Source organism: Silene latifolia, chromosome 4 (genome assembly GCF_048544455.1).
Source record: "Silene latifolia isolate original U9 population chromosome 4, ASM4854445v1, whole genome shotgun sequence".
Taxonomy (NCBI): Eukaryota; Viridiplantae; Streptophyta; class Magnoliopsida; order Caryophyllales; family Caryophyllaceae; genus Silene; species Silene latifolia.
In genome coordinates, this window is record NC_133529.1 from 106,354,960 (window position 1) to 106,378,659 (window position 23,700).

Below are 23,700 nucleotides of genomic sequence, written 5' to 3' on the forward strand. Positions count from 1 at the left end.
TAGTCACATTCATTCCCAAAACAATAAAAACAAAAACACAAGAAAAAAAACCCACCCCAAAAGCTAAGAAGATGTCAAAACAACAAATAGTCGTGACCGACGAAACCGAGCTACCCCAGGATGAGACATTTCACCATTCTGGAGTGTTGCAACCCTCCACCGGCGGAGTAATCCAACCGGAAGTCGGAATGCCGATAACACCGGACACACCGCCGCCCGTCAACCAGGTCACCATCATGGGGCAAGTGGTTGACATAGCAAAACTGAAGACACTCCTAGACCTGATTGGGAGTGCACCAACTCACGCAGGCTCGCCGACACAAGCGGCGGAAACCGTCCAAAAAACCAGGGCCCAGGGCGTGACTCCAAGAAATTTGAACGAAGCACTGGGAGAAGCAGACCCTATCAAGACGCCGGGAGGAGCCCGAGTGGACGTGGTGAACATAAGTCCATCTCGCACTCGGGAGAGGGATGCGTCGCCCACGCAACATCGACGGGGAACACCCCTGGGGGAACCAAGTCCGACTCGGGAGAGTCGGAGAAGAAGTCCGAGTCGAAGAAGGAGCCCTTCCCGCTACGAGGAGAGAAGCGGACAGAGTGCGAGGAGTCGGTCGCCGCGTGTCATCCGACACGTGGTCAAACGACCTCTCGGTGATTATGTTCTAGAGACCGCCGTGCCACCCAAACCGAAGGCCGCCGACGCTCACATACAAAGGAGATAGTGACCCAACCGACCACGCCGAGGCCTTTGAGTCTCACATGTCGGTATGGGAACAGCCCGATGAAGTCCAGTGCGGGTCTTCCCAACGACTCGCATGGGATGGCTCGAGTTGGTACAAGGGACTTCCCGACGGCTCGGTATATTGTTTCGCCGACCTAAAGGACGCCTTCTTGGCCCAGTACTCTTGTAACAAAAGGAGGGCCGTGGAGACATCGGACCTCCTAACTATCAAACAGGAGGAAGGCGAGTCTCTACGAGCCTATGTGAAGAGGTTCGAGGAAAGGGTACAGCAGATTCGAGAGATCAACCCCGAACTAGCGGCGTTCGCACTGATGAAGGGCCTCCCAAAGGGAAGCTTAAAAGACGAGCTCATCAAGCACGGGGGCCTGGGCATGGACGCCGCACGAAAGATGGCCGACCAGGCCATCAAGGTGGAAGATTACCACAAGACCTGGGTAGGCCCCAGCGAGGCCGAGACCTCAGAGAAGAAAAGCCGCCGGGATGACAGCCCGGATGAGAGACGCCGCGACACTAACAGTCGCGATGCGAGAAACGCCGTGACAATAACAGTCACGATCGATAGATCCGCCAGGAAGCGGAGGACAAGACCGTGCGCCGGGGAGTTCGGGGTCTGTTTTTACGAGGCATTACCATGACAAAACCCCTCTGGTCGCATCGGCCGCCCAGGTCTTCGCCCTGAGCAGAAGCGAGGGCCAGAAGTGGGAGCGGCCTCCCAAGCCAAAAGGAGACGGAGACGCGAACCAGTACTGCGAGTACCACGGTTGCGCCGGCCACCTCACTGACAACTGCCGGCACCTGAAGAATGCCATTGAAGAGCTAATCCGAAAGGGGTGCCTCGACAAGTATGTGGCCAAAGGCCAGAAGACTGACGCCAGCGGCTCAGATAAGAAATCCGTTTTTCAGCGGATAGGTGTTATCCACGTAGTCATCGGAGGTAACGAGAACGGCGGGTCGGCTCATGGGCACAAAAGGCACGAGCGAACGAGCCATATCGAACCATCAACTTTGTGCCCAACACAGCGACCCCCGCCTCCAGCATTCCCGATATGACTATTGGAGGGAAGGACTACGAAGGAGTCATCGCCCCTCACAGCGACCCACTCGTAGTCAACCTGGACATAGCCAATCACCTGGTGAAGAGGTGTCTGATTGACACAGGCGCCTACACGAACATTATGTTTAGGGAGTGCTTTAACAGCCTCGGCCTTAGACTCAAGGACTTGAGCCCCTGCACCCATCCACTGTACAGCTTCTCCGGGGCAGGCCTGGTACCCCTGGGTTCAATCAGACTCCCGGTGATGTTCGGCGAGGGGGATGCAGCCAAGAATGTCCTAGCCGAGTTTGTCGTCATCAACGGCTCATCCGCCTACAACGCCCTGATAGGCCGAGTTACTCTGAGCGATGCCGACGCAGTGATGTCCATCCGGCCCCGACATTAATGTATGTCTCGGACCGGGGAAGCGCATAAGCTCGTCTCCAAAGACGAGAAGGACGAGGTGGTCAACATCCGGATATCGCCAGGAGGATGCAACATGCAATCCCTCAAAGTGGCAAAGCAGTCGGAGAGGGGGAAAAGCTCATCCTCACAACCAAAGGGCGACCTTATGGATGTAACCGACGGCTGATGGGGGAAGAGCGCCTCTAATAAGGCATTAGGAAGCTTATAAAGCCTTTTGTAGCGCCAGAGGTGCCCAAAATAGCTGTGGGCACCCCGGCGCATGTTAATATCAAATGTAAAAACAACCAAGTCTTTCATCAAAATGTTCATTCTTTTTCGGCTGAAGACGCCATCAAGAAGCCGACGCCGTCTCATACTTGTCGATTCGACAAGAGCGGCGATCGTTGAAAGAAGCCGACGCCGTCTCATCTGTCGATTCGACAAGAGCGGCAATCGTTGAAAGAGGCCGACGCCGTCTCATACTGTCGATTCGACAAGAGCGGCGATCGTTCGTTAAGCCGACGCCGTCTCATCTGTCGATTCGACAAGAAAGAAGCGATCGTTGAAAGAAGCCGACGCCGTCTCATCTGTCGATTCGACAAGAGCGGCAGTCGTTGAACGAGGCCGAAATCGTCTCATCTGTCGATTCGACAAGAGCGGCGTCGTTGAAAGAAGCCGACGCCGTCTCATCCGTCGATTTCGACAAGAGCGGCGATCGTTGAAAAAAGCCGACGCCGTCTCATCTGTCGATTCGACAAGAGCGTAGCGTCGTTGAAAGAGCCGACGCCGTCTCATCGTCGATTCGACAAGAGCGGCGATCGTTAAGAAAAGCCGACGCCGTCTCATCCGTCGATTCGACAAGAGCGGCGATCGTTGAAAGAAGCCGACGCCGTCTCATCTTTTGTCGATTCGACAAGAGCGGCAATCGTTGAACGAGGCCGACGCCGTCTCATACTGTCGATTCGACAAGAGCGGCAGTCGTTGAAAAGCCGACGCCGTCTCATCTTTGTCGATTCGACAAGAGCGGCGTCGTTGAAAGAAGCGACGCCGTCTCATCTGTCGATTCGACAAGAGCGGCAGCGATCGTTGAAAGAGGCCGACGCCGTCTCATCTGTCGATTCGACAAGAGCGGCGATCGTTGAAAGAAGCCGACGCCGTCTCATCTGTCGATTCGACAAGAGCGGCGATCGTTGAAAGAGGCCGACGCCGTCTCATACTGTCGATTCGACAAGAGCGGCGATCGTTGAAAAAGCCGACGCCGTCTCATCTTGTCGATTCGACAAGAGCGCGATCGTTGAAAGAAGCCGACGCCGTCTCATACCGTCGATTCGACAAGAGCGGCGTCGTTGAAGCAGGCGACGCCGTCTCATCTTGTCGATTCGACAAGAGCGGCGATCGTTGAAAAAGCCGACGCCGTCTCATCATCTGTCGATTGACAAGAGCGGTCGTCTCCATGAAGAAATGTAGTCTTTGTGGCGATCACCCCAAATAGTAGACGCTTGGCGATCACTTAAAGTGGTAGACGCCGCGTAACACACTATCCGGACGCCTTGACTCACACGTCATAGACACGAGCGGTGGTCCCCATGAAGAAATGTAGTCTTTGTGGCGGTCACCCCAAATAGTAGACGCTTGCGATCACTTAAAGTGGTAGACGCCGCGTAACACACTATCCGGACGCCGACTCTTCTTCGTAAACCGACAAGAGCGATCCCCATCGGCAGAACACCGTGACGATCGCGGTGTGCGCGATTCAGTTGGTAAACAAATGAAATGCCTTAGAAGCGTTAAAAACAGTTGAGATGTACACTCTAAACCGCCTCGGCCAAGCCTAGCCAGGAAACAAAAGAGACGCTCAATTAATCAGAGGAGGGCAACTCGGACAAAAACGAGAAGAGACCTCGCAAGCCGAGGCAAAACAAAAAAAAAAAAAAAAAAAAAAAAAAAAAAAAAAAAAAAAAAAAAAAAATTATGGAGAAGACCTCGGCATACCGAAGGCAAAAGAAACGAACTCTTATTAATAATAACAGTTTACAGGCGAAGAAAAAGAAGACGACGGCCGTCCCCATTGGGATAAACCAAAACACAACCTATCAAAATCGTACAAAATACAAGGAAAGAAAAGCAAAAACTACAACTTAAGTCATTTGAAGCGCCAAAAGATGGCAGACGGAAAGGGCTTGACAGTGAAAGAGCTTGACAATTGGCCCCCGAACAGCTGAAACAGATCTGCTGTAAACTTGTTCTCATCAAGCGACCCACGGTGTTAGTGAGGAGTCAAGTCGCCGAGACACAGGCGCCCACCTCCCTATGCCTGTCATTGCTCACCATCAGCAGCGGTAGCCGCATCCTCTTCAGTGGGCAACCCAGCAGCTTCCTTAGCAGCCTCAGCTTCGGCCTCGGCTTCATCAGCCGCCCTCATTCTGTCAGCTTCCTCATGGGCCACCTTAGCCTTCTCAAGAAGAAGCGGCCTTCTCGCGCCGCCTCCTTCTCAATCTTCGCCTCGCCGCCTCCCGGGCCTTCTCCGCCATGGCTTTCTCCTTAGCCGCAAGCTTATCATCAAGCAGCTCGTTGTATCTGTCCCACGGAAAGGAATCTTCAAGAGGGAAAAGCTCCTCGATCACTTCCCTGGCAGCTCCTTCGGCCAGATCCCGGAATTCGGCGCACAGATTAGGGAGCATGACGGTTTGGAGCATCTCAATGTCCTCCTCCTTCTGCTTGATGACGGCCTCTTTGCCCCGAATCGCCTTCGCCGGGCCTTAAAAAGGTCCCCCGGATTCGTCCCTCTCGCTTTCGGAGATAGAGGTCGGCACGCCCCGAACCTTCTCAGCGGCTTCGCAGCTTCCGTGCCGCAGCCTTGGCCTTGGCTCTCTCGCCGAGGACCTCCCTTTCAGCGTCCCTCACGACTTTTCGCTCGGCCAAGAGCGCCTTCTCAAAGCATCTCCCTAAGCTTCCGCTCATTGAGAAGACCCAGCTTCGCCGACACGGCCACCTGCTTAGCGGCATTACGCTCATGAACAGCACGGGCCACGTCCTTCTCCTGCTCCCTGAGACGGGCAGCGGTAGCCACGTTCCACCTTGCAAGCTCCCTAATTAGCTTCGTGCCTTCCTCTATGAGTTGGGAGACAGAAGCCTTCTGGGATGAAGGGACGGTGGTGACAATTTGACCCCCGACCTGCGGCTGGGAGGAGGATGCCTTCTGGGATGAAGGGTTGACGGTGACGCCTTGATCACCAACCTGCGCAGAGGTCCCCTCCACTTGCTGCCCAACGAGAGCGGCGGCGCGGCTGATCTACAAAAGTTTAATAAAAGCATTAGTATCGACATGTATCGGCGTATCGGAAAACAAGTCATTAGGGCCACCTAATGACCTGGCTAGATTTTAGCCACGGGATGGATAGTTACCTTGCCTGGCCTTCTTGACCGGAGGAGGCACCTCCTCGCCAGCAGTAGAGGCCGTCTTCTTCCTCTTACGGATGAGAGGAGATCCCTCCGCATCAGAGTCCCCCTCAGAAGGAATATCAACAATCTCCACCTTCTTGGGGGGAGGGATAGGAGATTGAGCCGGGGTCAACGGTGTTTTTCGCGTCCGACGCACTACACCGCTAACGACCCTCGCCTGAGCCTCCTCCGCGCTCAAGCCCTTCCGCCGTTGTTCCATAAGGTCACCCGCCGACTTCCTACGGTCGTGGGCTGGAGCCTTCGGATGCAAGTTAGCAACGGTCCCATCTTTGTGCAGCCCCATTCTACGAAGAAGATCCTCAGACAAGTACCTTCCAAAGTGGTCTGCGAAAGAAACAAAGCAAGAGTTAAGTAGAAAAAAAAAAAAAAAATAAACCGAAATCCGAGCAGCAAGAGCATTAACAGCGGCGATGGGCCTCACACCGACCCCACTCACCCTGTGCTAGGGCCGGTATGAGGCCAACATGGCAGAGCGGCTCATCCTGAAGGATGATCTGCGTCTGGGAATCCATTTTTCGGTACCCCACTCTTGTCCACCTCAAAGAGCCTCATCGCCGACTTCTCATCCTCTTGGAGATAGAGCGCTTGGTGACATCCATTTTGAGTTTCTTCCGGAAACCCATCTATCGTGCTCGCCCGAGTTTCACACCGCAAATTAACTCGGTCTTTGGAAAAAGCGGGCGGCGGATAGTCATCCAAGCACCTTAACGTACACCCACCGGCCGCGATCCTTGCAAGAAGGAAGCTTGTTGACAGAGACATAACCCGGCTCCATCTCCACACTATACCATCCGACGCGGCCAGAAAATGGTTTGAGATGGTGAAGCCGGCGGAATAAATTCACCGTTGGGGCCTGTCCCTTGAAGAGACAGAGCCAGACAAAGCCGATTATAGTCCTCATAGCTTGGCGGTAGTGCGGTGCAATGCGGCAAAGAACGTTCATGGCTCTAATAATGGCCACAACGTACTCATTCAACGGAAACCGGAGCCCAAACTCCAAATGCTGCATATACACGCCGGTATGGCCCGGTGGAGGGCAACAGACGGCCTGACCCTCCTCAGGGATAACAATTTTGTATCCCCTACCGAAGAAAAAATGGCCCTCGAAAAATTGAGCGCCTGAACAACTGGCGAGCTCATGAGTCCAAGCACGGTCAAGAAGGACCTTGCAGGCCTTGCCGTGATCCATAACGTACTGCCTCCCTTCATTGCGACAAGGCCTTTCCACTTCATCACCGAAATCATCACCAAAATCGCCATAGGAATCAGAGTCCTCCCATTCCTCAAGAATTTGAGGATCAACTTCAGGAGAAGGAGACCTAGGGCCCCGACGCAGTTTGCTAGGTCCAAAGATCGAGAAGACATTTCCACAACAAACTACTAGCAAGATAAAAGAATTTGTTTGATTACCTTGAAGAAACACGCTCACGGATCGAAGACCGAAGATTTGCGAGAAAAGAAAGTCCTTCAAAGTTTAGAGAGATGAAGATTTTGGGAGAAAATTTTCAAAAATTTGAGGAAATGAAAGTAATGGCCAAAATCACGAGAATAAGCGCCTATTTATAGGAAAAAGCCCATGAAGAAGGACCAATCAGCACGTTTTGACCCATGAAGCGTCAACCAATCAGCAAGCAGACACGTGTCGGACATGCAACCACGGAATGTCAATCGTTGCAACAGTTGAATGTCAATCAATGCTACAGTTACCAAGCGTATTCAACACGCTCATTCACATCTCTTCGCCTGTTCATCTTCCACAGCAAATTCCTAGGCACCCGCTCTCCGCCGGCCACATGATCGACCAAGCCATGAAGCACCGGCCGGGGCAATCGAAAATAACCTCGCACTCTGCCGGGTCTCGGCCGGCATCATCATTCTTTCCCACATCGGATACCCTTCACGCATCCATGTGGAGGGGGGATATGGTAGGCCTACGAATGATCAAGCCGATGCATCAGAAGAAGCCGACGCAGAAAATTTTTTGCATAAACACTTGCGCAGAATATACACTCAACATACATCGGAGCCCATGCCACGGCATAGACTACGCTGGGGGCAAATTGATGGGGCATATTCTGCACCGCTGACCAAAGTCAACATATTGAGCAAGGCCAAAGATATCCACAGCAAAGTCAACGACTTAGACACTCTAGCCGATGGAGCCCATCGGCCTGTGACCTGGGTCTCGGCAAGACAACTAGCCAGCCAAGGCACATCTCCGCGTACTCATATCCAAGACCCTCGGTGAGCCTACCACAGGTCCATCGGCCGAGGGTACAACGGTCTTTCCACCTTGATGAGTCACTAGGCCACTTGGCCACTACGTGACAAAAGGTGAATGCCTATAAATACTCCTCAAACTTCATTGTGGAAAGGATCCACAAATTGACCTAATAAACACTATTCATCTGGTAATATCTTCCTTATCTCTCTACAATACACTCTTAGCCAAGTAACAACAACTTACCTCTCTAAGTTTACTGACTTGAGCGTCGGAGTGAGTACGCTCGGCCAAAGCCGAGCCCTTCAGTTTGTTCATCGTTTCAGGAGACCGCAGGAAGGATTCTAGCAAGGACATCATTCTACTAGCAACGAGTGGTATCAAACATCTGCTCTGGATTTACTCCCGGAACAATTATATAAGATATTGCTCGGATTTTATAAAAATATTTTATCGTGATTATATCTTTGTATCACATATATCAATTGGTTCATCGATTTGTCAAATATTTTTACATTTAAGTATTTAATCTTCGAGCTTTATTGCTGAAAATATCGGAATAAAAAAAAATAAAAAAAATTAACCATTATATATAGGCTCGATTTGAGCTTGAGCTCGCATTAAAACTCGCAAATTTTATAACGAACACATTTTTTACAAACTCAGGTAAGCTCGAAATCGAGTTTTAGTTTTGAGCACAAGTCGAGCAAAGCTAAGCTCGGCCTTGTTAGCACCCCTAAAAAAGGCCCAACACTTCATTATTACTCATAGGCAATACCAACAACGTTAGCGTCACAGCCATAGTGAGACTGCCATGCACATGTAGATGTAGTGAGTGATGTACATCCCTGAAAGAACACGTCTATACCCACTTTGCTCTCCTTAGCGACTAAGTTAAAGATCTTCGACATCTCACATTAATTATGCTACGACTACGAGTACTATTCAATTCCAAATGTGAACTGATCGGCCGACACCCAAGAATAACACTCCACCTAATGACTTCGTCCACCTTCTAGATAACACTCCCTTTCACTTTCTATTTCTCTTCTTTTTTTGCCCCCGTAAACGCGTCTTTGCCTCTCTCGCTCTCTTATTCGCTCACCTAATACTAAATTAATAACCCCAACTTATTCTAATTTGTAACTCCATTTCCCTATAAGTTCTAAATTATACTCCCTCCATCTTAGTCATTTATTTGCGTATTTTATTTTAAAGTATATTATTAAATGATAAGTGAAATAAATTGAGTGGAATGATCAAGTTGATGTTCAAGTTCATTTTTAAAATAGAAAGGATAACAATTAACTGAAATGCCCAAAAATGAAAAAGTACAACAAATGACCGGGACAGAGGGAATAATAATTAATCCTCTCATTTTTCCTTGTTCTTTGTGCCAAAACCAAAGATAAACAAATGACCGGAACGACGGAGTAAAACACAGTTAAAATGCTAATAAATAAATAATAAACTTAATTTATAATGGTAAATAAAAGTACAATAGGTCTTGGTATAGACGGGTGAGGCGAACAAACGGGTAAAGACCTCTAATAAAATGGGTAGGGGGGACAAGGTGGGACAACCTCCATGTGCTTCCCACTTTATGTCAAATGGGTATTTTGTGAGAGAAAATGGTATCCGTCTATACGTATAGACGGATAGTGTCCGTCTATAATGAGAATTTGTGATAAAAGTATTGAGGAAGTGAAGTAAAAAAAACAAAAAGTAGTGATAATCGAGTTTTAATTTGATAAAGTACACAAAATAAAAGCATACTTCGATTTAAGTAATACATGGTGAGATGTGATTAGTGGAAATATGTCAGTCCAGCAATGAGCTACCATTTGTGTTGGTTGGACAAATACACACGCAAACATAAAGGCCCGCCTTGCGTTTCTTTATCTCTCTGTTTCCTTGAACTTTCCTCATTCCACCTTCTTCCTCTTTATATTACTCCTTCCAACCTTTACTCCTCTCTTTCACCCTAATAAACCTAAACAATTCAAATCCAACACATACAACAACAACAATAATACCCAACAGATTGTTATTCATTGAGGCATTTCATCGAACACATGGAGACCAACAACAACAACAATCAGCAGTCATTCTGGCAGTTCAGTGATCAGCTTCGTCTTCACTCTTCAAACTTGGCTAATCTCTCTCTTAACGATTCAATATGGAGTGTTAATTCATACGGTGTTAAGAAGACCGAAGATCGCCGTAATTTCGACATCAGGGTTGGTGGTGATGTCTCCTCCGACAAGGGTAGTTTCGTCACTGATAAAATCAACATGAACATGAACATTACTCCTCCTCCTCTTCATCAAGTCAACGCTGACTTCAACAATGATTCTTGGAAGATCGGATCCGGGTTCGGGTCCGGGATTAATTTAAATGGTGGTTTTAACAAAGGGGTTTATTCCAAGGGTGCTATCAATAATAATAATTTATATAATAATTATAATTATAGTAATAATATTAATAATAATGTAAATATGGGGTTTAAAGGGCATAAGAATGAGTCTTATATGAAGAGGGAAGAAGAGCATGGGATGATATTAGAAGGGAAGCATGGGAAGAAGAATAAGGAGGTGAAAAAAGAGAATTATAATAATTATAATAAGGAAAAGAATAACAATAATAACAATGATGATAATAATGGAAAGAGTGGAGTTGATAAAAGGTTCAAGACATTGCCACCTTCAGAATCACTCCCAAGAAATGAGACCGTCGGTGGTTATATCTTTGTTTGCAATAATGATACCATGGAAGAAAACCTCAAGAGACAACTCTTCGGTATGTTTTATTTCTTTCACTACTTTTATTGAATCAGGGTCTTCATTTTGATCATCCTAATTCTTAAAGTCTCTTGTGTAAGATAGACATATCCGTACAAAAATAAAACGGGTCAAATAGGATTAGATAAGACAAAAGCATAATGCCTATATACAAAGTGCCATCTATCAAAGACCGCCTACATGGTTAATTGGTTAATCTGAAGGTAGATAAATAAGACCTTTTTTTTGCTTCAACAAAGCGCGCACTTGGTCGCATTACATTAGGGGAGGGAGAATCGAACCTGAGACCTATAACCTATTGTCCAGGAGACCTCCGTCTGATTATTGTGATAATGGTGAACATGTGATGTGAATTGAGTGATTGATAATAAAAACAAGTTTTGTGAATCAAATGTTCAGGTTTGCCACCACGTTACCGCGATTCAGTGAGACAGATAACCCCAGGGTTACCTCTTTTCCTTTACAACTACTCCACCCACCAGCTCCATGGCATATATGAGGTTAGTCTCCAGCTAAAGAAACATAAATTATACGAGTATTTTTTATTTTTATTTTTTGGTAATTGATTAATTCAACCGATTGTTTTGGGCATATAATGGCAATGGGGAGTTAATGAATACGAATGTATGGTAATGTGTGCAGGCTTCCAGTTTCGGTGGAACAAACATTGATCCAATGGCCTGGGAGGACAAAAAGAATCCTGGTGAATCTCGATTTCCTGCTCAGGTTGGCTACCATTCACTCATACCACCTTACGGTTTTAACCTAATCTAATTACCTTAGGACGACTTTTTACTGTGAAGTTGATTAGATTCAGTCTTTTGTTTCGATTGTTAGAACTAATACCTAGTAGGCTAGTAGGACGTTGTGTGTTACTTGAGAGAAATTTGGTGGATAGTTAGGTTTCTGTCACGGTGACCATAAACTCACGGCCTGTTTGGTGGATAGTAGGACCTTGTGTGTTACTTGAGAGAAATTTGGTGGATAACAAAACTATCACCAACTATGTTGGCTGATTATTAGTCTCACACTCCACGCTGTCTATTACGAGTCCCCAACAATCGGGCATACTCTCTTGCTCCAACAAGTTGAGCTTGAACATAGTAGTAGTTAGATCCAGTTGACTGATACTAATAAGAAATTTGAAAGAATCTGTACTCCTATATGTCGGCAACCACATTTGTTAAGTGAGTTAGGCAAATAGTAATGCCGTTCGTAGTTATGCAGTTGTGTTAGTTTGCTTAGTTTGCTGTGTGTTGTTTTTCTTTTTTGGGTTATTTGAGACTCCAAATTCACCGTGATTAATAATACGTGTAGGTGAGAGTCCACACTAGGAAGCTCTGTGAGCCATTAGACGAAGATGCCTTCAGGCCAATCCTTCACCACTATGACGGTCCCAAGTTCCGCCTTGAGTTAAGCGTTCCTGAGGTAAGCACATAAACGAGTTCTATATCCTGAGATAATGTTCCAAGTATAACACGTGAATCATTAATGTTTATGCGTCTTCTTGCTGTGTTTACAGGCTCTTTCACTTCTCGATATTTTCGATGAGGGCGATGCTTGAAGTAACCCAAACCAACATGGAGGGTTCAAGTGTTTTAAGTCAAAAACAAAATTAACAACGAAGAGAAGGAGATACGTAGACAGTGATGAGCTTACATTTGGAACTGTACTACCGTGAGAGAGTTTGATGATAGGAGGAAAGGCTACTATCATACTAGCAAATATTAGGGTTTTATAATACAGATGGTTTGTAATAAAGCTTTGTTTTTGTAAAGTTGGCGGAAAGTATGCCATCTTGTTTATCCTAAGGATTGCCTGTTTATATGTAATAATGATCATACAGAATTGCCTGTTTATATGTAATAATGATCATACAGAATCGCAAAACGACATTCCAGATAGCTACTTGTATAAATATTACTGGGTTTTTAAGATGCCATATTGTGTTTTGTTTGACCCGAAATCAGTTGCGTAGCCAGAGAATGTAGAGTACCATGGATTCCGGTCTAAGGACTAACAGCACAAGTTCTTGATTCCTGAACCATTCTTAAATTAAGTATCTCCGCCAATTTGAAATTAATAATGGATTGAATTTTTTGGTTTTGTCAATAGAAGGTTAAGAATTTCATTCAGTCTTCCAGCAAACTTTAATGTAGTCTTTAGTTTTGGCTTTGTATCGCTAGATTTGCTACTCGGGATTCTAGCGTTATTTAGTCAAGTGGCTGGTTACGTTATGTAATTTTGGGAATGCTATAGGACTTCCTTTTTCACTCTGACAAAAAAAAAAAAAAAAAAAACTTTATCCCCCCTCTCTCTGCCATGAGATAAAAAGTTACTCCGTATATTAGTTTTGATTCATGCTATAAAACAACTTTTGATCCGTCTCTTTCGATTTTGGAATATGTAAATGCTGAAACTACCGATAATCTACGCTAAAAATCCACCCTTATTCCAAATTAGGTAGCAGAAAATGCTTTTGAATGAGTTTTATGCTTTACAAATTGTCGTTTTTTTCAAAGAGATGGAGTACAGGATAATTGTCCGCATTACACTTTAGAAAGAAAATAATCAAAGAAGTGGTTGATCCGTTAATTAATTCCGTTGAAAACCAGCATTCTCAAAGTGGTTGAACGACTTCTTCAGATTGCTCCAGCACTCATTTGGCTAATTCAAATACGACTTTTGGGTTTACTAGAGAAGAACTAATCATAGATAGCCGACTTTACCTACATACACGACAATCATGTTTCAGTTTTCGTTGTGTGTAAACAACTAAACAAGCATAGAACTTTTTGATATCCTTGACGTCTAAATACAAAGGTTTGTTTCACGGAAAATTAAGAGATACATATTTAATACTAGTAAAAACTTGAAGGAATGTAATGCTTGATTATTATTGATATCCAAGGGTAGAATAAGTACAAATACAAGCGAGATATAGGAGCCTAATTACAAATGATATTTACCTAGTTTACATGATTCACAATCATAAAGATACGAAGTATGAACCTAATATATATATGGACATAATATATTCTAACATACCCCGTAGTTGAATCGGGAGGTTTACAGACGTGGAGACTGACTCAAAAATCATCAAAGAGAACAAGAGGTAACCCTTTGGTGAAAATATCAGCAATCTGGGAACGAGACGGCACATGATGCACACGGACATCACCACGAGCCACCTTTTCACGGACAAAGTGAATATCTAGTTCAATGTGCTTAGTCCGTTGGTGTTGCACTGGGTTGCCAGACAAATAAATAGTGCTGATATTGTGCTTAGTCCGTCCCCGAAGTTCACACCCGTCCCTCACACGGTACCTCTAACGCTCCTCCCTATGTCCCAACAACATCCCAATGGGAAGGTCTCTACCACACATAGCACTAACTCAACGGACACGGTTAACCTCCACGCGACTCACACTACCGCAACACTCTACCTATCAAGTTTCACAACACTAGCCGCAACACTTTACCTATCAAGTTTCACAACACCTACTACTAATCCACTAATCCAACACTGACTCCCAAGCATTACAACCATCATCACGTTCAACCTATCATCGTCATTATACGTCCCATGATACTAATACTCCAATACTAATGACATTTACCAAACAAAGACGTCTACCCAAAATGATAATGTACTCGTAAATTATAGAAATTTGAGATTAATAATGTACTCCTAAAAACAAATCCAACATGATTCCATATGGATATATTTTCTTTTATTAATTATGGAGAATATTGAAGTTTCTCCTTAATTTTGAATAGTGTCCAAATAAAAGGGAAAAAATGGATTTGAATGGAGCACTATCTTTTGTTGGATGTGTTTTCATCCATGGCTAATGGATGACTAAAATCTTGTTTGGACGTACGCTAGGATTCTAGTAATAGGCGTTACTGTAACCTTTGGTCTGGATGGGAGGGAGTAAGAGACAATAATTTTATAATTTAGATGAGGGGACAATAAAAATGCAAAAATGAGTAGACTAAAAAATATTAAGTTTCAAAGAGAAAACTTAACCAAAACCTAACCAAAGAACTAGTCAAACTCCTGTTAGAATGTATAATTATTTTCTAATTAGTTAATATTAACATTTTCACTATAATAATCAACGAAAGTCTTTTATAGGGTTTCCTATGAGAGTGCCGTCTTAGCTACGTCTTCGCTCGCTCCTTGTATCTGAAGGCTCCTCTTACGTTTTTTCTAACGTAAGTCTTGTTCTCTTTCTTTTCTTTTCTGTTTCTTTTGACTTGAGAAAGTCGTTCTTTGTGTCGGTGGTTATGGCGGGGGAGAGTTCGCTTCAGAGGAAAGGGAATGAGGTGGTTGATAACGAGGCGTTTGTGTGGGATGATGGAGTCAATGATCAAAATAGTGGCGGAAGATGATCAAAATAGTGGGCATCCCCATAGAAGATGATCAAAATAGTGGCGGAAGGTATAGGAAAAAGCTCGAGGAATCTGACCAAGGTGTTTGAAGAGGAGGATAAGAGTAAGGAGGAAGATATTATCGCAAAGATGATAGAGCGACTCCAATCTATTACCATTAAGTCAGGTACTAAAAGGAGACCTAGCGCGACTGATTTAAATGCTAATAGGAAGGATGTGGACGCGGGGGGGGGGGGGGAGGGGGGAGGGGCAAGGTATATCTGTGACGATGCATGATTGTATGGTTGTAAAGGATGTCCAGGAAAAGGAGGAGACTGGAGGTCAGGATAGAGGGGAGAAAAGAGATGTGTGTCGAGAAACAAGCCAATACACTATTATCAGTACGAGCAAGGAGGCAATGGAGAACGACACGGCCTGTGAATTTTTCGACGGGACAAGTAATGGGGGACGTGGGGTAGTACGAACATGGAGAAGGCAAGAGAGGACAGAGGAGATGATAACTTGCACGGTTCAAGAAAGGGTATGTTTGGAGAAGCGGCAACGATCTGATGAGGGGAGTAGTGATGAAGGAAGCTCGAAGAAGACTCGTTTTTCTACTATCATAGGTGTAAGTTCACCTGAGGCAGAGGTTGAAGGCGCTCAACCCCGCCCGGCATCATGAAAATATTGAGCCTTAACTGCAGGGGGCTGGGCAACTCTGATGCAGTAGGCGGTCTTAGAAATCTCTTACGTAGAGAAGCCCCCACTCTTGTATTTTTATGTGAAACTAAACTAAGTAGTGTAAAGATGCAGAAGGTTAGAGCGTGTTTGGATGAGTATAATGGTATGAAGGTAGATAGCATGGGTAAAGCTGGAGGTCTAGCTTTTCTCTGGAGAAAGGAGGTGACATGTACATTTAGATCAACATCGGTCCACCATATGGACTTTAATATTCATGGAATTGAGGTCAGTTGGCGAGTCACAGGGTTCTACGGTTGGCCGGCTATGAGTGATAGACATTTATCATGGGAGCTGCTGCGATTGTTGTGCTCACAAGAGACGGATCCATGGCTTTGCATTGGTGACTTTAATGAGATTTTATATGCGAATGAGATGAAGGGGGGGAACTGTCCCCAATGGCAGATGACTAATTTTATGGAGGTAGTTGATGATTGTGGGCTACGGGATATTGATTTTGAGGGGTATGAATTTACATATGACAATGGGCAGCAAGATGAGTATAATAGACAATCAAGAATCGATCGCGCAATGGTCTCTCAAGCTTGGATGGATATGTTCCCGAGAGCGAAACTTCTTCATCTCGATCGTGAGTGGTCCGACCATGCTCCCATCATGGTCATCCTGGATAGAGGAGAACACGAGGAAAAACACCGAACCAAACTATTCAGATTTGAACAGGTATGGGTTGGGGAAGACGGGTGTGAAGAGGCAGTTCGAAGAGCGTGGGGGAAGGAAGACGGGAATATAATGGACAGTCTTAAGCAATGCTCATAGGCGCTCCAAGAATGGAAAAGAATTAGTATTAGGAAGATAGTACGAGACTTACGCAATAAGCGAAACAAATTAAGAAAGTTGAATACAGGCGGCATAATGAAATGGGCTGTGCAAGAAAGGAAATGAATAGTCAAGGAGATTGCAAACCTATTGAAACAGGAGGAAACTTTTTGGAGACAACGTTCTAGAGCTCTCTGGTTGCGAGATAGATATCGAAATACTACTTATTTCTATAGGAAAGCGAGCCAAAAGAAGAAGAAAAATTGTATATCCCGGTTAGTGACGGATGATGGACGAAGCCATGTCGGAACGGAAGCTGTGTCTAAGGTTGCCATTGAATACTTTAAAGGCTTATTTACTTCTTGTCGTCCCACTGGTTTTGAGGATACTTTAACGGTGATTGATGGGAGAGTGACGGAAGAGATGAATGCTCCACTTCGTGAAGATTATAGCGAGGAGGAGTTCATTGCGGCTCTAAATCAAATGCATCCACTTAAAGCTCCGGGCCTCGATGGTATAAATGTCCTTTTCTATCAAACTTATTGGCACATCGTTGGTAATTCTGTGATTCAGATGGTCCTAGATATTCTCCGGGGGGCGCCAATACTAGACAATCTCAATAAGACTCTCATCGTTTTAATCCCTAAGAAGAAAGCACCCGATAAAATTGTGGATTTTGGCCTATAAGCTTGTGTAATGTTATTTATAAACTAGTTTCGAAAGTATTAGCTAATCGGTTAAAGCGTCTTTTGGGCGATATAGTCTCGGAAAATCAGTCAGCTTTTACGCCAGGACGGTTAATCACAGACAATATTATTGTTGCGGTTTGAGCTTTTTGATCATATGAAAAATGATAGAAGCGAAGTGGGACATACGACTCTTAAATTGGATATGGTTAAAGCTTATGATCGAGTTGAGTGGTTCTTTTTGGAGCGGGTGCTACATCGGATGGGTTTCGATAGGGGATGGATCGATAAGGTTATGGCATGTGTCTCTTCAGTCTCATTCTCGATTATGGTGGATGGAAACCCGTCGGAGGAATTTCGACCGAGTAGAGGAATTCGCCAAGGGGATCCGCTCTCACCATACCTTTCCCTCCTTTGCGCGGAGGTCTTATCGGGATTAATGAGACGAGTCATGGAGTGTAGGGCTATTCGAGGGATAAGAGTTGCTAATAATACACCGATGGTATCCCACCTTTTCTTCGCCGATGATTGTATATTCTTTGTGAGAGCTACGGAGATGGAAGCTAGACGGGTCAAGGATATGCTTACGTGCTATGAGCAGGCCTCGGATCAACAAGCTAATTATAACAAGACTTCAGTTTCTTTTAGTCGAGGGAACGTGGCAAAACGAAAACAAAGGATGGCTGAGTGCTTAGGGGTGGACGTGGTGGAGGAACATGAGAAGTACCTAGGACTTCCTACAATGGTTGGGCATTCTAAGGGAGTCGTTTTGAAGGTGGTGCGGGACAAATTATGTAAGAATTTGCAAGAATGGAAAGATAAACTGTTTTCGAAGGCCGGTAGGGAACTATTGATAATGGCAGTCGCCCAATCAATTATTACATATGCTATGAGTGTCTTCAAGTTTCCGAAGAATTTTTGCGATGAATTACGTTTGATGGTGTCTCGTTTTTGGTGGGGAGCGGATAATGGAAAACGGAAAATCCCGTGGGTTGCATGGAAGAGGTTATGCAAACCAAAAAGTCTCGGAGGTCTCGGATTCCGGGATTTCCACGACTTTAATATGACCCTTCTTGGAAAACAAGCTTGGCGATTACTTATAAATCGTGACAACCTTATGTCACGAGTTATAGGCGGCAAATACTTCTCAAATGGTTCCTTTATTATGAAACAATATTAGGCTCTAATCCTAGCTACACCTGGCGTGGATTCCTTGAAGCAAGGGAGGTCTTAAACCGTGGGTTAAGAAGAAGGATAAGCAATGGCATGAGCACAGTACAGAGGTATGGAACGATCCCTGGGTGGCTAATACATAGTCAAGGAGAATTCTATCCCCACGGAGAACAGCTGATCAACAAATGATTGTAGCGGAGCTATTTACACCTGACGGACGCCGGCGGAATACGCAAAAGCTAAGAAGCTTGTTTTTGCCCTTCGAACATGAAAGAATCCTCGCAATTGCGCATCCCCACGAACAAGGATGAAGATACATGGTGTTGGGAGCTTGAAAAGCATGGGCTATGTTCGGTAAAGTCGGTATATAAAGCCCTTGCAGGAGACTTTGGTGTTGAAGACGGGCTGTCGGATAGGATAAAGGAGAGCTGGTTATGGAATCGAATCTCGAGGGCAGGGATTTGGCCGAGAATCAAGACGTTCTTCTAGCAATTTTGTAACGATGCATTGGCCACGAGGAGCAATTTAGCTAGACGTATTCAAGCAATCGATGCGGGTTGTCCTATATGTTTTGGGGAGATGGAGACTTGTCTTCATCTTGCCACGGGGTGTGGGTGGGTGGATGAGGGTATGGGAAGGGTTGGGAGTGGAGGTGAGATCGGTGATGGGGGTATGAGAGGGTGAGGGAGTGGGTGGAGGATGTGTGGCGTGACTTCGATGGCAGCGAGAGAGATTTGTTTATGGTCGGATGTTGGGCAATATGGGAGGCAAGAAACAAATTCATCTTTGAAGGGATTAGTGTTAATGGTGAACGAGTGATAAAGAGAGTGAAGGAGGTGTTGAGGGAAATCAGAGGGGAAGATGAGGAAGGCAGAGTAGGAAACGGTGTGCAGGAAGGAGCCGGACCGAGAAACAGAGAAGGGGATAATGGAGGTAGGGTGGAGAGGAAGTGGGAGTGCGATGGGATTATTAATATTGATGCGGGAGTGAAGGAGGGGCAGGGTGTGGGATAGGAGTGATTTGTCGGGATGGTGTAGGCAAAGTCTAATGGGGAATGGCGGAACGGAGGAGAGGGGATATGGCTTCAAGGATGGCAGAGGCGGAGGCAGCTTTGGCGGGTATCCAAGAAGCAATTCGTAGGGGTCAAAAGGATGTGTTGGTTGGGAGTGATTGCAAGGAATTGGTGGAGGCTTTACAAGGGAAGACGACGAGACGGAGCGATTTCTACCTAACTGTCGACGACATCCAAGTGTGCTGTAATAATCTAAACTCGGTCTCTTGGATGTAATAATCTAAACTCGGTCTCTTGGACCCATGTTCACAGGAGCTCAAACCGAATAGCGCATGGTTAGCACACTATTGTCATATTGGCTCTTCGAATCACTTTTCAAGTAATTCTATTCCACAATGTATCGAACATTTGATTTTAAGTAATGAATCTAATATAGTGTAATCTCATTATGGGATTACTTTCAAAAAAAGAACCTACACAAAGAATGCTTAAAAAAAGAGTATGAATAACTGCATTGCGTTGGAATCGAACCCACAATCATGAGAAAAACTACTTGATATTTACCACTACATAAATAGTTTCTACTTTCTATTTCTTAGCATAAATTTTACACTTATGTTTCAATTGGTCTTCAATTAAACCCTATAAATCCTATAAAAAACGCCCCCACATGTTATGCAATAATACATGTATGTAATACTTATTTGAGGTACTCATTTTACACATTTGAGGTTGAGAATTTGAGATTAACATGAAACTATATCCTGGTGCAATAATACATATGTATGTAAACAAAAATTAAAATACTTGGCTATTACATAACCAAACATCCAACAGTCACACCATTTCATGCCCGTCCCCTTCACAATCCCCACATACAACATACAAGCCTTCTTATCTCCTAAAAGATAAGCCAAGGACGACCTCTCATGCTTAATCCCTACCATAAACAATAATAAACCAACAACAAAGAAGAAGTACTCCGTAACAATAACAATGGGGTGTGCCACTTCTAAGCAAGTTGATGCTACGACGCCGTATGATCTTTACCGTCCGCCTCCTTCAAGCTTTGCTGTTTTCGACATCAACACCATAGAGGAGCCATGGCTTAAGCTTGACAACGTCCCACACTTAGAGAACCAGCAAAACCCGTCCCATGTGCCTCCTCCTTTGCTTGAAAAGCTCAATACTCTGGAGAATGAGGAATCTGACCAGCCTCGCACGTGGGAGGAAGTTAGCAAAGCCTTGGTCGAATATAAGAAGCCCGCGGCTTCAGTCGAGAAGCTCGAAGCAAACCCAAAATCAGACCAAGACTCGACTCAAGCCCGACGGAAGCCAAGGAAGAGCTTCTCCTTCCATACGTTAGCTGAACTGGAGGCGCCGAAAAATGAGATGGGTAATAATCAGCTGACTCGGTTGAAAAGGGCTGGGTCGACTCAGAACTTGTCCACGATGAGTCAAGATCTTGACTCGGACGGACCAAATAATATGGCCGCTAAGAAACACCCAGCTCCTTTAAAGAAGACAGATTTTACGACTCGGGATGAGTCGAATCCGAGTCAAGGTGGCAGGTCACTGATAGCGAACCCGTTTATACAGAGGGACAGGATGGAAAGAGAAAAGGAAGGTAAGGAGGCAGCATTTGATAGGATAATGAAGAGTAAGCGGGACCCACTAAGCGAATTTCCCGAGAAATGCCCCCCGCGTGGAGCTAATTCAGTTGTGCTCTACACAACATCTTTGGGAGGGGTACGTAGGACTTTTGAAAACTGTAATAGGGTGAGGGCAATTCTGGAAAACCATCGAATAGTGTTTGACGAGCGAGACGTGTCTTTACATGGGGAGTTCTTGGCTGAGTTGAGGAGTGTGGTAGGAGAAGAGGTGGGAGCAGTGCCGGTGCCAAGGTTGTTTATTAAAGGGAGGTACTTGGGAGGGGCTGATGAGGTGGTTGAGTTGAACGAGACAGGTCGACTAGGGAGGATACTGAGTGGGGCCGGAGTCGAGAGAGGAGTAGGGTGGGTAGGATGTGAAGGGTGTGGAGGTGCTAGGTTTGTGCCATGTATGGAATGTGGAGGAAGTTGTAAGGTGACTGTTGGCGGCGACAAGGAAAGGTGTCCCAACTGCAATGAAAATGGGCTTGTTCATTGCCCTCTTTGTCACTAGAAATTCTCATGTCTCTTCAGAAGTTCTAATCTTGTAAAGCTTTGGGTGTACGTTTGAAATTGTTATATTTGTATACATTTTTTGCCATAATTTTGCTCTATACTTCCATCTCTTGTACCCTGAAACTGTCTCGTAACAAGGATACTGAAGATACATGAAGGTATAGAAGTAATGAATGAATACATGAAGATTAAGGTTTATTTCGAATAGTACAAAGAGTGAGCAGAGTGAAACTGAACTGACTAAAGGGTAGTGTTGAACGCATCTAAAGTTAATGTACTTCTAAATTAAAATAGCAGTATGATAAATAAGAAAAGTTAATATGAATCAGCTAGCTATATTCTAATTCTTGACAAAATTCGGGCTAAAATTTATAGCAACCTTATTTTTATATGATGAATGCTATGAAGCTTTCAATAACGATTTGAAGTAAGATTTACCGAACTTACAGAAGAAAGAAATCACTCAGCGCGCTTGACTTGTCTCTCAACTCTGAGTCGCTGACTGAGGAAAGCCACTGTTTTTGGGAACTCTAAAGGCCCCTTGTACAATGAGAGTTTTAAGCACTGCAAAATGTTAAATGATAATCAGTAATAAGATCATACATTAATGTCACGAACATAATGCATATGACGTGATGTCATGTCAGATGCGCAGCCATGTTCAAGCTTGGAGCCGAGTAGTAGATGTAATCCAGTAGCAAAATACAACCTGCACAAAGAGAGACTAGTGAAATAGAATGTCATCAACCTAAAGTTGGGAATACATAGATTGGAAAATAAATAAACTTCATTTCAGAATGCATCAACCAAAACGTGAATTTCATGTCAGGAAACATTCAAGATGATTTAACAGACGCAACTTCCCAACTCTTCTAGGCATGGTGTATTGGTGTTAAATAGTCTCTCTTAGGCGACTTATCAAACATTGTTAAACCAAGAAATTTTAGCTTTCCAATATACAAAAGGCTGCCAAAAAACTAGTCAATATTCAGGCGACAGAGCCATATATGACGCAGACGATTGATACAAGGCTAATAAAACCGATACTAGACCGATAGGGCTTATATGATATAGAATGAACCAAACAGCTATATATATTGCAACACTGGAGAAGCTGCCATGTCACATACTCAACCATGATTCACAACCATTACTGCAATCGCAATCAATACGGCTATTCAAACAAAGAAACTTGTTAGCACATGGAGGCCGATTTGGATTTTACACCAAAACAGTAGCAAGTGTAACTTGATTGGCCCCTGAGTTAGACATTCTAACTAACTTCAGAGTTAGGCTTTACCAGCGTTAGATCTAAATTCGAATGATTTATCCTTATAAATGCCAATATGAACAGTTGTCAGAAAGATACCAATAATAGAAATAAGACAAGGAAATGTAAATGTAAATAAATAATCCACATTTACCATTAAGGTAAATTGTTTGTGCTAAACTATGTATGCTAGGTGTAAGCACTACATAAGTGTTAAGTGTAAAATAAATAAGCTAGCAAAGTGTCTTAGGTGTAGTGCAAGGTGTAACACCAAGGTGTGCCAAGTGTATGTGGCATGCTTATCATGTAACCTCCTTGAGTAGTATAAATAGAGAGGCTTGTGACCTTACAAACACAAGCTAAGTTGAAATCAAAAAACACTTCACATCAAAATTCTCTTAACTCTTGTTCCTAATATAAGTTCTAGCTTTACAACTTTTTGTTCTACTCTTTATTCTTAATATTACAACTTCGATCCTAACCAACCTCCTTTGTGGTTGTACTTACTATGTGTTCGTAAACTCGAAATGGATCTTCAAGTCAGACTGTACAAACTAATGATTAAGATGTAGATTGCTATGCCTATAACATAAAACATATGCACAAGCGTAACGGCTATGCAAGCCATAGCAGTATATGACCATTGACATCAGATTTGATGATTATTGCCCAATCATGCTTAGTTGTAATCATTATTCCCGCCCCCTCCATATCACCCTTGTCCTCAAGGGTGCAAGGGAAAAATACAAACCCTGAACTCTACTCACACCAGGATGGTGGGCCTAAGGCAGCTCTCCAAACGTATATGGCTAGGGCGGGAAAAATGCAGGGAAACATC

General features: G+C 44.6%; 3 protein-coding genes across 3 annotated transcripts; all 3 read left to right on the plus strand.

Annotated features, from left to right (window-relative positions):
* The first annotated feature begins 9,702 nt into the window (after window positions 1–9,702).
* LOC141653738 (DCD domain-containing protein NRP-B-like) lies at window positions 9,703–12,606 on the plus strand. The gene is made up of 5 exons (XM_074461584.1): window positions 9,703–10,662; window positions 11,064–11,164; window positions 11,307–11,390; window positions 11,982–12,092; window positions 12,187–12,606. Exons 1-5 carry the CDS (start codon window positions 9,939–9,941, stop codon window positions 12,226–12,228), a joined length of 1,062 nt encoding a protein of 353 aa, XP_074317685.1. The 5' UTR covers window positions 9,703–9,938; the 3' UTR covers window positions 12,229–12,606.
* Window positions 12,607–15,848: 3,242 nt separating this feature from the next.
* Window positions 15,849–17,243, plus strand: LOC141651878 (uncharacterized). Its single transcript, XM_074459571.1, has 2 exons — window positions 15,849–16,460; window positions 16,716–17,243. The coding sequence occupies exons 1-2, from the start codon at window positions 15,849–15,851 to the stop codon at window positions 17,241–17,243; spliced, it is 1,140 nt and encodes a 379-aa protein (XP_074315672.1).
* Window positions 17,244–20,264: 3,021 nt separating this feature from the next.
* LOC141653739 (uncharacterized) lies at window positions 20,265–21,690 on the plus strand. Its single transcript, XM_074461585.1, has one exon. It carries the CDS (start codon window positions 20,424–20,426, stop codon window positions 21,588–21,590), a length of 1,167 nt encoding a protein of 388 aa, XP_074317686.1. The 5' UTR covers window positions 20,265–20,423; the 3' UTR covers window positions 21,591–21,690.
* Window positions 21,691–23,700: the final 2,010 nt, after the last annotated feature.